The sequence below is a fragment of the Macaca fascicularis genome, chromosome 4 (genome assembly GCF_037993035.2).
Source record: "Macaca fascicularis isolate 582-1 chromosome 4, T2T-MFA8v1.1".
In the NCBI taxonomy this organism is placed as follows: Eukaryota; Metazoa; Chordata; class Mammalia; order Primates; family Cercopithecidae; genus Macaca; species Macaca fascicularis.
Genome location: NC_088378.1, coordinates 74,766,323 through 74,783,472, shown reverse-complemented (window position 1 = coordinate 74,783,472; position 17,150 = coordinate 74,766,323). Strand labels below are relative to the sequence as shown.

At 34.1% G+C, this 17,150-nt stretch overlaps 1 protein-coding gene across 8 annotated transcripts in view; it reads right to left on the bottom strand.

Annotated features, from left to right (window-relative positions):
- ASCC3 (activating signal cointegrator 1 complex subunit 3) overlaps positions 1–17,150 on the bottom strand; it is a 372,625-nt gene that overhangs the window by 26,095 nt on the left and 329,380 nt on the right. For all 8 annotated transcript variants that reach the window (XR_012433590.1, XM_005552273.4, XM_074037396.1 and 5 more), the window contains one exon: positions 6,598–6,822. Coding sequence is in view for 7 of the 8 variants with exons in the window: in XM_005552273.4 (XP_005552330.3) it covers positions 6,598–6,822 (225 nt within the window). In the remaining variant the exon portion in view is untranslated. The remainder of the gene's footprint in view (positions 1–6,597; positions 6,823–17,150) is intronic.

Below are 17,150 nucleotides of genomic sequence, written 5' to 3'. Positions count from 1 at the left end.
CTGCAGGCTTGATAACATGAGCTGAAGGGCAAATCTAGCCTCTATGACTTCTGAAAAAAAAATTTCCCAAATTAACTCAGTAAACTGACAGCACAACTAAACTTGGAAACACACAGCCCTCTGCTTCTCAGATCACTGAGTTCAGGCTCCATAAGCCATGGTTTCTCTTTTGGCATAACACATATGAAAGTTCAATTACTGGGAAGTTTTGAAGTACATACCATATATAGGAAGTAGTGAGAGTGACTGAGATATAAACACATATTCTTATACTATTTGGCTTAGTATTGTATTTAGATTTTTTCATTTAAATGAAGATTATTTTTTAATTTGTAGACTGCTGGCGCTTCTTAGAAAGGATCAGAGATATCAGAGCAAGAATAAAAGTCCTGGAATCTCCATTTGGTTTCAGCACAAATTGCCTCAACAAATCACCTTTAGCAGAGCTATTTAACTTCTCTAAAAACCAACTGCTTTGCTCTTTGATAAAAAACAGTGTCAGCGCTAGGTGTGGTAGCTCACACCTGTAATCCCAGGAGTTTGAGACAAGACTGGGCAACATGGCAAAACTCTATCTCTACAAAAAATACAAAAAAATTAGCCAGGCGCGGTGGCTTGCACCTGTAGTCCCAGCTACTCAGGAGGCTGAGGTGGGAGAATCCATTGAGCCCAGAAGTCAAGGGTGCAGTGAGCCAAGATGGTGTCACTGCACTCCAGCCTGGGAGACAGAGCAAGATCCTGTTACCCAGGCAAAAACCAAAAATCAAAAATCAAAACCAACCAACGAAACAAAAAACACACAAAAAAGGCAGAGGTACTCAAAACACTAGACATTTATCATTAGTTCTGGTTTTGTCACCAAATTTGAAAATTTAGGCAACTCACTTATATTTTTGATACTTTTTACTTTTAATTTTTCCATAAGAGCGAACATGAAGCTTTTCTTTGGTATATCCAGCACAGAAAGGCTGTCATATCACTTACTACATTTTACAAATACATTTTATAGTTAATATGATCAAGAAGAGGATTTCAAAGGTAAAGGGCAAGGACAGTCAATTCCATAATTATGCAATTTACAAATTAGAATATTCTAAACAGATTTTAAAAATTGAGATATGTATAGTAATTTTAACATTTATTTTTGTTAAGGGGGATAGCAAAGGAAATGCTAGTAACAGTAAAATATTAAAAGGAACCATGACAAAAATATCTCAAACCAAAAAATGACACAAATGCCCTTGATACATAATTTGAAATGGGATAGGAGAAGCAAAGGCAGGCTGTATTGTAGACTCTGACTTCAAGCCAGGAGGAATAATTCTACTACAACTACGTTTTTCTTTTGTGAAAGACTACTAGAACATGAGTAGTCAAGACTACAGAGTTTTCATAACCTGTATGATGGTGCAAATAAAAGGTAGGCTTCTATGAAATAAAGGGAATAGTTAAGTTACTATGAGAAAGCAAGGAAATAAAAGAACTACTAAGAATGAAGATACTAAGACCTATTTCCGAGTCCTGAAATTGTTGTTTACTTTATAAACATTAACTAAAGCACCACTCTTCTAAGGTGTTAGCTTTACTCAGACACCAAAGGTTAAGTGACTTGTCTATGGCCTTATACTAAAATGGCAGCAGAGGAGAATTTACAGTCAGAACTGGTGGCAGATTCCCATCCACAGTTCACAAGATCATGCTGATGTCCCATGAGAGCGGTAGTATAATTTTCAATCAGCCAGCAGAGCTGCAAACTGCTTAAACCCGTACTTTCTAAGGCCAATAGTACCCGCGTATCAAATGAAAACAACAGGGTACAGAATTAGAACTGCCAATCAGTCATTCTCTCCAAGTTTCCCACTGGCAACTCTAATATTCTTTCCTCTTAATGGCTTATTTACTTTCATACAATTTTGCAGAGAAATTCCAAGAGTGAGAGGATTCAGAATATGAGCTTTTTTTTTTTGAGATGGAGTCTCGCTCTGCCACCCAGGCTAGAGTGCAGCAGCGTGATCTTGGCTCACTGCAACCTCTGCCTCCCGGGTTCAGGCAGTTCTCAGCCTCAGCCTCCCGAGTAGCTGGGATTACAGGCACCCGCCACAACCCCCGGCTAATTTTTGTATTTTTAGTAGAGGTGGGATTTCACCATCTTGGCCAGGCTGGTCTTGAATTCCTGAACTCGTGATCCACCTGCCTTGGCTTCTTAAAGTGCTGGGATTATAGGCATGAGCCATGGCACCCAGCAGAAGCTGGTTTTCATCTCTTTACAATGCAGCTTCCTTCCAGGTGGCTTCCGACAAGCCAAGTCAAACATTTAAGATGGTCAAAACTAATGCTTATAACTTAAAATAGAGGAAAACTGCATACACAAATGTCTAATAACAGATAACTCACTAAATAAATTATGAAATTTTATATGAGGGAATATAGCATAGCCATTAGAAATTATTCTTGAGAACAATGTTTAATGCTATAAATTATTAGGCATTTATAAAATAACATAAGATATTTCTATAAGAAAAAAGTGAATGTGTGTGTGTGTAAATTTACCAAGAAAAAGTCTCCAAAGAAAAAAAAGAACTGTACACAACTGCTGCATTTTAGTTAGTATCTGCTTTTTGCAAGAGAAGGGGTTGGTAATTCTAAAACTACACCACTGAATATTCTAGGATTGAGGAGCTAAATAAATATATCTTTATTAACAATACTGTGATACCTTACAGGTAGAAAGAGGAGTTATTAATAAAAAAGGAGGAAGACTAAGTGAACCCTTTGGTCTTAGATTGACATACAAGGTATAAGAATGATAAATATAGATGTTTTTACACACACATACACATGTCCATGAGAGGTAAATGGGCACGCAAATAAATATAAATGTCTGTGTATACATACTTACATTTCCTTGTTTTGTACACAGAGAGGGCCTAGAAGCAAAGACTCCCAAGTAGCAGTGGAATGCAAAAAGCACCCAGATTTTCTATTTTTGAGACAGGGTCTTGCTCTGTCACCCAGGCTGGAGCACAGTGGCTTGATCATGGCTCATTGCAGCCTTGACCTCCTGGGTTCAAGCAATTCTCTCACCTTGGCACCCCCTACCGTCCACCACCACACCTAGCTAATTTTTAATTTTATTTTTGTGGAGATGGGGTCTTGGCCTCCCAAAGTGCTGAGATTAAAGGTATGAACTACTATGCTCAGTCCAGATTTTAGTTTCTACAACCATCTCTAATAAAAGGAACCAAGGTTCTTATAAAAAAAAATGGCTGATTCCAAGGCTGGGGTGATGGAGTGACAGCACAAGATGCCAGAATGCAAGGTAGTATTCAAGAAACACTGCGGTGAGTCTATGCTTATATAAATAAATAACTGAATAAAGTAAATAAATGGGGAAGAAGGGAAGTTCTTCCCTTTCGTATAATTCCAAGAATCATTAAAATAGAAATTCACAATAGTAATTGTTCTGGGCAAATATCACAAATGGATGCTGCAAATAATGTTAAAAACTATGACAAGACACAGAATATTTATATAATCTCAAAGTTATTTTCCAAAGTATATTTATTAATTACAAAAAAAAAATAACTAGAGAAGAAGGCTGGTAGACATCACCTCAATTGTATAAAGTCAATATCATTGCCACACACATCTGTCATAAGCCTCCTGATACGATACACTAAGAGGACAAACCATCACTGCTGCCGTATTCTTGACAAAGAATACCATAAACTTAAATGTAATCATAACTGGCAAATCCAAACTGTGGGATAATTCCATAAAATAACTGCCTGGTACTCTTCACAAGTGCCAAGAAAGACAAGAAGGCCAAGGCGACATGACAACTAAATGCAATCTGGGATCCTGAATTGGATCATGGTACAGAGAGAGAAAGGGCAATTATTGGGATAAAATTCATACTGACAAAATTTGAATAGGTCTGTAGATTTGTTAATAGGACTGGACCAACACTGAGTTAAGATGTTAACTTTTGGGGAGGTTGGGTAACAGGTATAAGAAAATTTCATTGCAGTATTTTGCAAATACTTGTAAGCTTGAAATTATTTCAAAACAAAAGTCTAATTTAAAAAAAATTAAAAATTCATTGAAAAAAAGAAAAGAGCCTCATATTCATGTGAGTGAAGGTATAATTACTATGAATGACTTTAATTTTAGTATGCTGCTTTTCAAATTATCTACAATGAAGTGTACTATTTTTATAATTAAAGAGAAAATGATTTCTCTTTAGATGCTATTTATAAGGATCAACCATATTTAAGGAATATAAATATTATCCCAGACACTGTATATAAGATATATATAGATATATATACTATATAAATATATATACTGTATATAAAAATATCTAATAGAGGCTAAAAAGTATCTGGCTGAATCCTTTTCCTTAAAAGTAAATTTAGAAACAGACTCCTTTAAGAAATTTCCTAGATTATTATCTAGTTTTTGAATCGTTATTGACTGAGTGCTAAAAAAGAATCAATGAACTGATCACACAATATAGGTTTTAGAAGTAATCCACATACAAAAATTATAACGTACAATCAAAATATCTGTAAATATAAAAACTTAATTTATCTTGCCGTTTCTCTTCAACCCTTTCTGACCCCAGAGTTCATTAACAAGTCAGTGTTTGAGAGAGGAAAGGAAGTTATAGGAAACACAAATGAGTATCCAGGGCAACAGCTAAAACTTTAGGACCTTTAACCTTTGTGAAGTGTGACTAATAAGCAGTAGCAAATCACCTTCCTCAATAAGTAAACCATGTGTTAGTTACAAAAGAGTGTAAAAACATGTTATATGTTTATTATAGCCTTACTTCCCTTCCAATTTTTGATAACTTGAGCTTACTCTCTCTTTTTATAGTACTTCTAGTTTCTAAAACAATAAAATTGTTATTTTTGATAATAAAAACACTTGAGGTTAATTTTAAAACATTCAAACATTTAAGAACAGCATAAAGAAGAAATTAAAAATCACCCGAATTCCTGCTACCCAGATACAGCTACTGTTAAACTTTTGGTGGACACCATTCTGGATCTCCTCTCTGGGTATATATTCATATACAGATATGGACATTCTACACAAATGTAGAGTTCATAAATGGAATTGTAATATTTTGTAGTATTCTAATAACCTGAGAGATACTTAGGTTATTTCCAAGCCTTAACTTTGCAAATCATTTCATAATGTATATTCTTGTATACATATTTATATAGACTAACTTACTCTACCTTTAAAGATCTTAAATCTTTTGAAAATTTTAAAAATGGGTTTTTATGAAAAAAAAAGTTTAAAAACACGTCCAAAAAGGTATAAAGTAGAAAATCAAAATCCTTTATAATCGCAATCCTTTAGGTATTCTTCCCCCACCATAACCAGCTCCTCTGACAATCATCTCCCAGTAATGTTAGCTCCATGCTTCTAGTTGCTATGGAGAAAAGCCCTGAAATCATCTTTGGTTCCTTCCTTCCTTAAAAACCCTTGTTCAATTCATTAGAAGAGTCTGTTAGTTCTCCTTAGAAAAATATTTAGTATCTGACCAATTTTCATCAACCTCACCCATTACTAACCTGATCAAACCACCATCTTTTTATTGTCTAGCACTAGAGCACTTAAGGTATAAAAAGGTCATTAATATGGTTTCAGATTCCACATTGCAACTAACCTTCAAGAAATATCGCTTGTCAGGTTCTAGTGTAGCATTAAAGAAGAATACCCACAATTATCTGAAAAGGCTATAAAAATACTCTTCTCTTTTTAAACTGTTTACCTTTCTAGGCTGGATTTTTTTTCATATACTTCAACTAACACATCCTATTGCAATAGACATTTTATGTTGATTGTAAAAGAAGATATATAAACCTAGTTGATCTCTCATAAGTTGGATATTAAAGATACTTGCAAAATGTAAAAACTGCCATACTTCTCACTAATTTTTTTTATTGTTTTAACCATCTCTTTCGACCTTTTTTACAATAAGCCTCCTGGATATTCCTTGAATATACCAAGTAACTTCCTACATGAAAACTTTCTTAGTGTTTGAATACACACCTGCAGAGACCCTATGGTTTACTCTCTTCTTTCATTTTTAGTTAAATGTTACCTTACCAGTGAGATAGTTCCTGAACACCATATTAAAAAACAGTACAAAACATTACCCTCCATCTTTCTCTTTATTTATTTTACCATTCTTTATTTTTTTAAAGCAGTTATTTAAAAATGCCAGTTATTACCTATTAATTTATATTCTAAATTGTCAGTCTTCCCCAACTTGAGTGAAAGTCCATAATAGAAGGGACTCTTCTGTCTTGTTCATTATTATATGCTCAGTGCCTAGAAAAGTATCTGGCACATAGTTTGCCTTCAATATGTTTTAGTAGAATGGGTGACTAAAACTGTCATCTTATTTCATTTATATTTGTTTTTACTTTGGAAATTCTCGGTATGATCAACCAGTTGTTTCTCAACAATGATACCATAAAGTTGTTAAATGCAAGTACATTTTATCCTAAAACTAGCAAAAAGAGGGCAGGAATGATGGGAGAAAACACACATAGATATTAGAAGTGACTTTCATACCTGACATACTCTGAGAGCTTGGTCCAAGACTGTTTTGGTATCAGTGTCATAATCTGGGCAGGGTAGCATGGCTCGGCTGAGATGTGCCTGTAGTAGGAGATGTGCTTTGGTGTGAGGGCTGTCAAATGAATGAGGATTTAATTCAATGGGAAGACATTTTGCCAGTTCACTATTCATATGATCTTCATTGTGTCTCACGGGTAAATCTGTATACTCTTCTGCATCCTGAAAAAAAAAAAAAGCCCCACATGGTTGGATCAAAGTATAATTAATGTACTTCTTAGTTCTACTGACATTTAAAACATGGCTCAGAAAAATCATACAATAACTATATCCCTTAGAATTTTGCTTGTTCAATACTATCATAAGCAATGTATTAGTGATAGTGAGTTAGGTACAATCTATGTGAAATTCATGAATGTTCCTTTGTATTTACAGTCAACAAAAATAATAGAGTATTTACTAGTCATCACACACTATGCATGACACTGGGGCCACAGCAGTGAACCAGAAATTGAGAGTTCATCAGGGAAGGTAGATAAAAAAATTCTATAAAGTGTAATAAATGTTATGATACAGTAAAAGTACAGAGTGTTGAATGAAAATTCAGTTTGGGGGACCTTCTTATTTTAGAGGGCGAGGGACAGCTTTCTGAAAAAGTGATGTTTAATTTAAGATCTTCTGAATGAATGGAAGAAATAAGACCGGGCTGGAGAAAGGGGCAAGGACAAGACTGGCAAGATGAGAAAAGGGTAAAGAGCAGAATTAACTTACTATTTATTGTAACCAATTAGATCACACACAGAGTCAGATTGTTCTGGAATGTTTTGATTTTCCATCTTAGATTTTTAGGGTACAGTAGTGAAAAGTAGTCTGCATGATATCAGTCAATAAGTGCCAATTGAACCTACAAGCGAAACTAGAACTGTTGTGTTAAAAAATAGACTGATCTATTTATTAGTGTTTGTTGTGAAACAAAAATCATATTTTCCAAATATGTAGTTATTTGAGATTGTCCATGGATGTTGATATGAATCCTACATCAGACATAGCATTAATTGGATATGTTAATATTCAAACAGGGGCTGGATTTATCCTCCTACTGCAACTGCCCCTTCCTCAAAAAAAAAAAAAAAAAAAAAAAAAAAAGACAAAACCTATGAAACAGTGGTCTTCAAGATGCCGAACATAAAACTATGAAAGACAATGATCCCTGATACATAGAAAACAAACCAGGTGAGCCTTAGCATTGCCTCAGCTTACTGCATGGAGAGTTACCATACTGTGGTGTAGTGAGAGGAAATCCAGGTACATCTAGAGGACTCCCTGTATTGAGGCGATGAAGACAGCCTTGCCTAAGTAGTGGAGAGTAATTAGCTCTAGGACAAATATTACTCTAGCCTGCCAAGCAAATTAAAAAAGCAACACCTAAAATGATCAAACAGCTTCCAAGTAAATTAACTGCATTCCAGAACAGAGCTCAAGAAGATTTATAGGAATACAAAAAATATAGTACTCAAGAAGGTGAAATTCACAATGTATGGCATCCGATTAAAGATTATCAACTATGCAAAAAAGCAGGAAAAGAGGATCTATAACAAGGAGAATAATCAGTCAATGAAAACTTACGAGTGACATAGATCTTAGAATTAGCAGACAAAGAAAACAGTTGTTGCAACTGTATTTTACATATTTAAAAAGTTACTGACAACTACTCAATTCAAATTTCTAGAGATGAAAATTTCTGGAGATGAGATTTTTCATCTCAGACATTTTGTTTTTTATGAATTTTATTAATGGAAGAATACATATTGAAGAAGAAATTCATAAACTTTAAGACATTAATAGAAACTATTAAAAATGAAATACAAACAGAAAAAAGAATTAAAAAAATCAACACAACATCAATGAGTTGTGAGACAACTTCAAGTGGCCCAATGCACAGTGTGGAAGGAAAGGCAGAAAAAAATTTGAAGAAATAGTCACTGGAAAAGTTCTAATTTGATATAAACTATAAATCTATAGATTCAAGAAATTCAACAAATCTCAAACAAAGAAAACTGAAAACTATACAACCATAATTAATCACTAATGAATTGCTCAAAATCAGTAATAAATAGAAAATATGAAAAGCAGCCAGAGGAAACAGTATGTTATATACAGTGGAAGGAAGATAAGAAAGCAAGGTGCTCATCAGAAATAATGCCATAAGGCAACAGTGAAGCAACATCTTTAATTTACTGTAAGAATAACAACTGTCGGGCCGGGCGCGGTGGCTCATGCCTGTAATCCCAGCACTTTGGGAGGCTGAGGTCCGCGGATCACGAGGTCGAGATTGAGACCATCCTGGCCAACACGGTGAAACCCCATCTCTACTAAAATTACAAAAATTAGCTGGGCATGGTCGCGCGCGCCTGTAGTCCCAGCCACTCAGGAGGCCGAGGCAGGAGAATCACTTGAACTTGGGAGGCAGAGGTTGCGGTGAGCCAAGATGGCGCCACTGCACTGCACTCTGGAGACAGAGCAAGAGTCCATCAAAAAAACAAACAAACAAAAAAACAAACAAAAAAAACAAAACAATAAATAAAAAAAGGAAAACAAAAACAACTGTCAATCTAGAATGCTAAAATTCAGCGAAAATAAATATTTCAGAAGTGAAGAATTTTCAAACATACAAAAACTGAAATAATTCAGCTGATGCGCTTAATGTTAAAGTCATTGTTCAGGCAGAAGACAAATTATACCAGATGAAAATATGGATCTACACAAAGAAATGAAGAGCACTAAAAGTGGTAATTTCATGGATAAATATGTAATAATTTGTTATTACTATTTTAATATCACTGAATACAAAATGATTGTTTAAACAAAAATAATAAATACACATTATGGAGTTTACAATACATGCAAAAGTAAGATATATGACACAATAGCATAATTTCTGGTAGGGGAGAAACAGAGGTATAATATTCTGAGGTTCTCTTATGATACATGACGTCTTATAATATCATTTGAAGATAAACTGTGATGTTAAAAATGTACACCATAAATCCTAAAGCAATCACTAAAATAGCAAAATGCAAGAGTTACAGTTAGTAACTCATCATAGAGGATAAGAAGTAACTAATCTACTCTCCAAGAACTAAAAACGGAACTAACTACCCCTTGACTGGGCAGCTCCAAAGAAAAAAAAATCATTGTATCAAAAAGGTATCTGTACTTGTATGTTTATTGTAGTACTATTCACAATAGCAATGTTATGGAATAAACCCAAGTGTCCATCAATGGATAACTGAATAGAGAAAATGTGGTATGCGCCATGGAATACTATGCAGCCATGAGAAGAATGAAATTATGTCTTCTGCAGTAATATGAATGGAGCTGGAGAACATGTAATCCCACATGTTCTCACATATAAGTGGGAGCTAGACAATGGGTATACATGGACACACATACACGCAGAATTAATAGACACTGGGGACTCCAAAAGGAAGAAGAGTGGGAGCGAGATAAGAATTGAAAAATTACTTATTGGGTACAATGCTCACTACTTGGGTGATGGGTACAATGGAAACCTAACTCCACCACACAATACATCCATGTAACACACCTGCACAGCTACCACCCTGAATCTATAAAAAATGTTTTAAAAATAAATAATTAATCCACATGAAGGTAAAAATAAAGAACAAAAATATAAAGAACATACTTTACACGGAGCATGTGAAGTATGTTTTCATATCATAATGAAATTAAATTAGAAATCAACAACAATCTCTGGAAAACAAATATGATTATATACTTAAACCTAAGCATATCAACAGTCACATTAAATGTAAATGGTCTAAACAACTCCAGTTGAAGTCAGACATTATCTACATAATAAAGCATGACCCAACTAGAGTTGTCCCTTGGTATCCATGGAGGATTGGTTCCAGGACCCCCTGCAGATACTTAAATCCAGATATCCAAGTCTCTTATATAAAATGTGTAATATTTGCATATAACTTACACATATCCTCCTGTATACTTTAAATCATCTCTAGATTACTTATAATACCTAATACAATGTAAATACTATGTACATAATTGTTATATTGTATCATCTGGGGAATAACGACAACAAAGAAAAGTCTATACATGTTCAGTACAAATGCAGCCATTTTTTGGTTTATGAATATTTTCGATCTGCAATTGATTGAATCTATGAATGCAGAACCCATAGACACAGAGGGCCAACTATATATGTTTGCTTACTACCAAACACACACTAATATACATGTATAAATACATGTATGTATGTGTAGATATGTACATATTAATGTATAGAGAGACAAATATGTTAAAAGTAAAGGAATAGAAAAAGATATACTATGCTAACAGTAGTTCAAAGAAAGGCAGAGTGGCTATATTAATTTCAGACAAAGTAGATTTCAGAGCAAAGATTATCATCATGGATAAAGATGGTAACGTCATAACTCTAAAGGAGTCAATCAGAAGGACATAACAATCTGAAACATTTATGTTCTGAATAACAGCTTCAAAATCCATGAAAAACAAAAGTATAGAAGTACATGGAGAAATAGAAAAAAACAAAACAGTATTGCTGAAGATATCAATACCTATCTTTCAATAATCACTAAAACAAGTCGAAAAAATCAGCAAGAATATAGAATTGAACAACACTGTAAACTAAGCTGACTTGATTGACATTTATAAAACACACAACCCAACAACAGTAGAATATATTTATTCTCAAGAACACAGAGACTATTTACTGAGATCATATTAGCGGGCCATAAAAACAAATTTTAAGTGATACTTTGACTGCAAGCAAATTAAATGAGAAACCAACGACAGATCTCTAGAAAATCCCAAATATTTAGAAACTAAGTAGTACACCTCTAACTCATGATTGAAAGAAAAAATAAAACAGGAAATGAGAAAGTATTTTGCACATTCATGAATGAAAATAAAGACATAATGTCTCAGATTTTGTGGGACATCACTGGAACAGTACTTAGGAGGGATTTATAAAACTAAACATCTATATTAGAATTGAAGAAAGGTCTCAAATAAGTGACTTTTGTTTCCACCTTAAAAAACTAGAAAAAGAACAGTAAATTAAGTCCAAATAAGCAAAAGAAAGGAAAGAATGAAAATTAAAGTGAAAATCATTGAAATAGGAAACAAATACAATAGAGAAAACAAATGAGACCAAAAGCTGGTTCTTTAAGATCAACAACACTGATACTCCTCTAGCAAACAGATCAGGGAAAAAGGAGAGAAGACATACATCAGTATCAGGTATAAGAGGGGTGACATAACTGCAGATTTTACAGATATTAAAATAATAATTAAAAAATAATATGAACAGCTTTATGCCTTTACCTATAAAAACTAAGATGAAATAGATAAACTGCTTGAAAGACACAAAACATTAAGAAGAAATAGAAAACTCAAGAAGAAATAACCTGAAAATCCTTACATGTATTAAAGAAATTCAATTTGTAGTAAAAATCTTCTGACACAGAAAACTCCCAGCTACTCGGGAGGCTGAGGCAGGAGAAGGGCGTGAACCCGGGAGGCGGAGCTTGCAGTGAGCTGAGATCCGGCCACTGCACTCCAGCCTGGGCGACAGAGCGAGACTCCGTCTCAAAAAAAAAAAAAAAAAAAAAAAGAAAACTCCATGCCCTGATAGCTTTCCTGGTGAATTCTATCAAATATTTAAGAAAGAATTAAAACCAATTCTGTAAGAACTTTCCTGGAACATCAAAGAGAAAGAAATATTTCCCAACTAATTTGATGGCACCAGTTCTGTCCGTATGCCCAAACAAGACAATAACATTAAAGGATAAGAAAACCACAAAATATCTCTCATAAATGTAAAAATTCTAAACAAAATTTTAGCAAATTTAACAATATATAAATAGAATAATACATCATGACCAAATGAAGTTTATTCTGGGGATGCAGGATTGGTTACACACTCAAACATCAATAAATATAATTCATCTTATAAATAAACTTTAAAAGAAAAACAACATTATCTCAGTCATACAGAAAAAAAAATCGGACAAAGTTCAACATCCATGCTTAACAAAAACTCTCAGCAAACTAAAGAAGGTTACTTTCTCAACCTCATAAATGGCACGTCTTTTCTTTTTTTCATTTTTTTTTGAGATGGAGCCTTGCTCTGTCGCCCGGGCTGGAGTGCAGTGGTACCATCTCAGCTCATTGCAAGCTTCACTTCCCGGGTTCAAGCAATTCTCTTGCCTCAGCCTCTCAAGTAGCTGGGACTACAGGCACATGCCAGCACACCTGGCTAATTTTTTTATTTTTAGTAGAGACAGGGTTTCACCGTGTTAGCCAGGATGGTCTCGATCTCTTGACCTTGTGATCTATGAGCCTCAGCCTCCCAAAGTGCTGGGATTACAGGCGTGAGCCACAGCTCTGGCCATAAATGGCACTTCTGAGAAATCTATGGCTAACATTTAATAGTGACAGACTGAATGTTTCTCCCCTAAGATCAGGAACAAAACAGGAATTTCTGCTTTCACCACTACTACTAAATCTTCTCTTTAAATAGGGCCTCACTCTGTTGCCCAGGCTGAAGTGTAGTGGCACAATCATAGCTCACTGTAGCCTCAAAATCCTGGGCTCATTATCCTCCCACCTTAGCCTCCAGAGTAGGCATGCACCACCATGCCTGGCTAATTAAAAAAAAATCTTTTTTGTAGACTTGGGATCTTATTATGTTGCCGAGGTGACCTCAAACTCCTTGCCTCAAGCAACCTCCTGCCTTAGCCTCCCAAAGCGCTGGGATTACATATGCGAACCACCATGTCTGGCCTGCTCTTACTATTTCTATTCAACATTGTACCACAGGTTCTAGCCAGTGCAATCAGGCAAGAATAAGAAATAAAGGCATCTAGACTGGAAAGGAAGAAGTACAACTATCTTTATTTGCAGATGACATGGCCATCAATGTAGAAAGTCCAATGATATCTACAAAATAAGTTTGGCAAGTGTGTAGGATACAAGATTAACATACAAAAATTGATTGTATTTTTCTGTATATTTGCAACCAACAATCAGAAATAAAAAAGGAATTCATGATAACATCATATATATGAAGTACACTTAGAGATGAATCTCATAAAAATATAAAAACCTGGACACTGAAAACAAAACACAACAAAAACACTGCTAAGAAAAAATAAAGAGGATCTAACTAAATGAAGAGTTATACCTTAATTCTCCCAAATTGATCTATAGATTTAATACAATTTCAATTGAAGCTGTAGCAGGCCCTATTTTGTGTGTGTTAGAAATTGACAAGTTGATTCTAAAATTCATATGGAAATGTAAAGGACCTAGAATAGCCAAACGCACTCAGGATAAAAAGACCAACGCTGAAGAGCTAGCACTGCAAGATTTTTTTTTTTTATAGTTTATGTATTTTAATAGCAAACTTACAGGAACAGCACACAAGACAGACAACATTAAAAACATACTTGCACGTAGGACAACTCAGAAAAATACAGTGAATGGACGGAATCTACTGTATGATAAAAATGAAAAAACACCATTGCCGTCAATAAGAAATTTACTTGTTTTAAAAAAATCTGAATCCTGGCATTGTCCAGAAAAATTTAACAAGTTTATTTATAATTATCACAAAGCTGAATTGCTGAAACTTGTTCACTGAAACATTTTGATTTGCATTAATGCTTTATATTTCCACATTTATATTAAAAATTCACACACTTTAAAAATGGAAAAACTGCCAATACCTAATTTCCGTCCCCTATTTTTTTCATTCGCAATCATATACTTAGGTACCTTTTGATCCCATGGAAAAAAATATCTAGCATTCAGAACTACCATAACAGGAAGAAGATAATTTTTTTTTGAGAATGAAATATTTCCCATCATGATGGATTCTTAAGCATGTTCTCCACGAGCACTACATGACTTACAAAGCTACACTAAGCAAAAAGTATATATTGGAATTGAACAAGGAGTCCCAAAATAACCCACATATACATGGGCAACTAATTTTTGACCAAGGCTCAAAGGCAAAGCAGGGGAGAACAGTCTTTTCAAGAAGTGGTAGTAGAATAACTGGGTATCCATATGACAAAAAAGAATCAACTTCAATCCGTATTTTATACCATAAAGAAATATTCACTCAAAATGTATTATAGACCTAAATATAAAATCTAAAACTTTAAAGCTTCCAGAAGAAAACATAGAACATCTTTGTTATCTAGAATTAGGAAAAAATTTCTTTGATCGGACAGTTAAAACATGACCCATACAAGGAAAAAAAATGATAAACTGAACATCACCAAATTTAAAAGATATTGTTAAAATACTAAAAATATAAGCCACAGAGTGAAAATATCTGCAAAGCATATATCTGATCTAGGACTTGTATCCAGAATACATAAGGTTTTCTCAAAGCTCAACAATGAGAAAACAAACACCCCAGTAAAAAATGGGAAAAAGACTTTAACAGATACTTTATGGAAAGATGTCTCATATCACTAGTTTTAAGAAAAATATAAATTAGAATGGCCAAAATTAAAATAACTGTGACAGAGCAAGTGTTGGAGAGAATGGGAAAGAAATGGAAATTTCATGCATAGCTGGTGGGAATGTAAGATGTTCCAATTTCTTTGGAAAAGGGTCTCATGTTTTCTTAAAAAATTAAACATATACCCACCATATGATCTAGTTATTCCATTCCTAGGGATTTACTCAAGAGAAAATAAAGCATACGTCCATACAACAAAGACTTGTACAGAGTAGTCGGCAGGAGCATTATTTGTAAAGCGGAAAAAAAAAATCAGAAAAAAAATTAAATGTCCATCAACAAGTGAGACGGTAAACAACTGTGTCACATCCATACAATGGAATTTTTGCAATAAAAGGAATTAATGATTGATGTTTGCCAGAACACGAATGAACATCAAAATAATTCTGTTGAGTGAAAGAAGCCGGACCAAAAAAAAAAAATGAAAAAAAGGAATACATACACTAGGATTTCATTTATATCATACTCTAGAAAATGCAAATGAATCTAGAGGGACAGCAAGCAGATTACTAGCTACCTAGGGAAGTGGTCATGGTGGGAGGGGTGTTCATAGAGAAAAATAAGACAACTTTTGACTTGTACTCGTGGATTCTTGTCTATGAAATAAGACTTAACGATGGAAATCTTAGAGATTTCATTATTTGGAATGTAGTAATATGAAACAACTGGAATATTCTGCTATCTATGCATAATGTCTGCATGTTTTTGTGCTTGACTGAAAATTTCAGAAACCCGTGCCCATATTACATGCCAAGTATATACTACAAAAGTACTAAAAAGTGGGCCAATGACAATAGTATTAAATCCTTATGAAAACATTTAGACTATATTAATAGGAAACTTCCTATATCAAAACTTTGTATGAAATAATTTAATAAATATTTTTGAGTATCTGCCATATGCCATTGTAGACTGCTGGCACAGTCAAGCTCCCTAGTGTGACAGACAGACATTATTCAATCAACTACATACATAAATGCAAATTTGATATGGTGACAAGTGCTATGAGGAAGAGATACACAGAAACGTGACAGAGTTTAGTAAAGAAATTTGACCAAGTTAGGAAGGTTAGGAAGGCTTTCTGAAGGAAAAGACATTCAAACTAAGATACATAGGATGAGCAGATATTAACTAGATGAAAAGAGAAGTGAGGAGTATTTTAGGAATAGTATACAGTACTTCTCCCTTATCCACAGGGGATACATTCCAAGAACCCCAGTGGACATATGAAACTCTGGATAGTAACAAGCCTTATATATACTATGTTTTTCCTATATATACATGCATACCTATGATAAAGTTTAATTTATAAATTAGGTAGAGTAAGAGATGAACAACAATAACTAATAATAACATAAAACAATTATAATAATAAATTACAATAGGCATTTTGTGAATGTCCTCTTTCTCTCTCAAAATGCTTAGTGTAATGTAGGTACCTATTTTTGGATTGTGGTTGACCATGGGTAACTGAAACCTGGAAAGAAAAACTGCAAATAATTGGGGAGGACTGCTGTATACAAAGGCCCTCTAATGAGAGGAAAAATGGTGAGTCCAAGAGACTGAAAAATGTTGTGCAAAAATAGTTTCAACAGATTTAATACAGCAGGCTGAAAAAATATCGTGAATATTATTTGGAACATTCTGTTTAACTGAATTTGATAAATATTTGTTAATTATGTCCCTTATTTTTCTTGGTAATAAAAAAATGTATGGCTATTCTACGCTGTTTTGAATACTGTCTTCACTATTTTGGACTATGTTATGGAAGAAGTATATGCTGACACATTAGCAATTGACAATGTTTATTTAACCCTGTGTGTCAACTTGATTTTCTTTTTTATGTCATGTTAGTTTTTTCCTTTTCTCTTTGAAGTCATTTGCCAAAAAATGAGGGATCAGCTACATAGGACAGTGCTATTATTCTTGGATTTCAGGTGAATCAGGACTG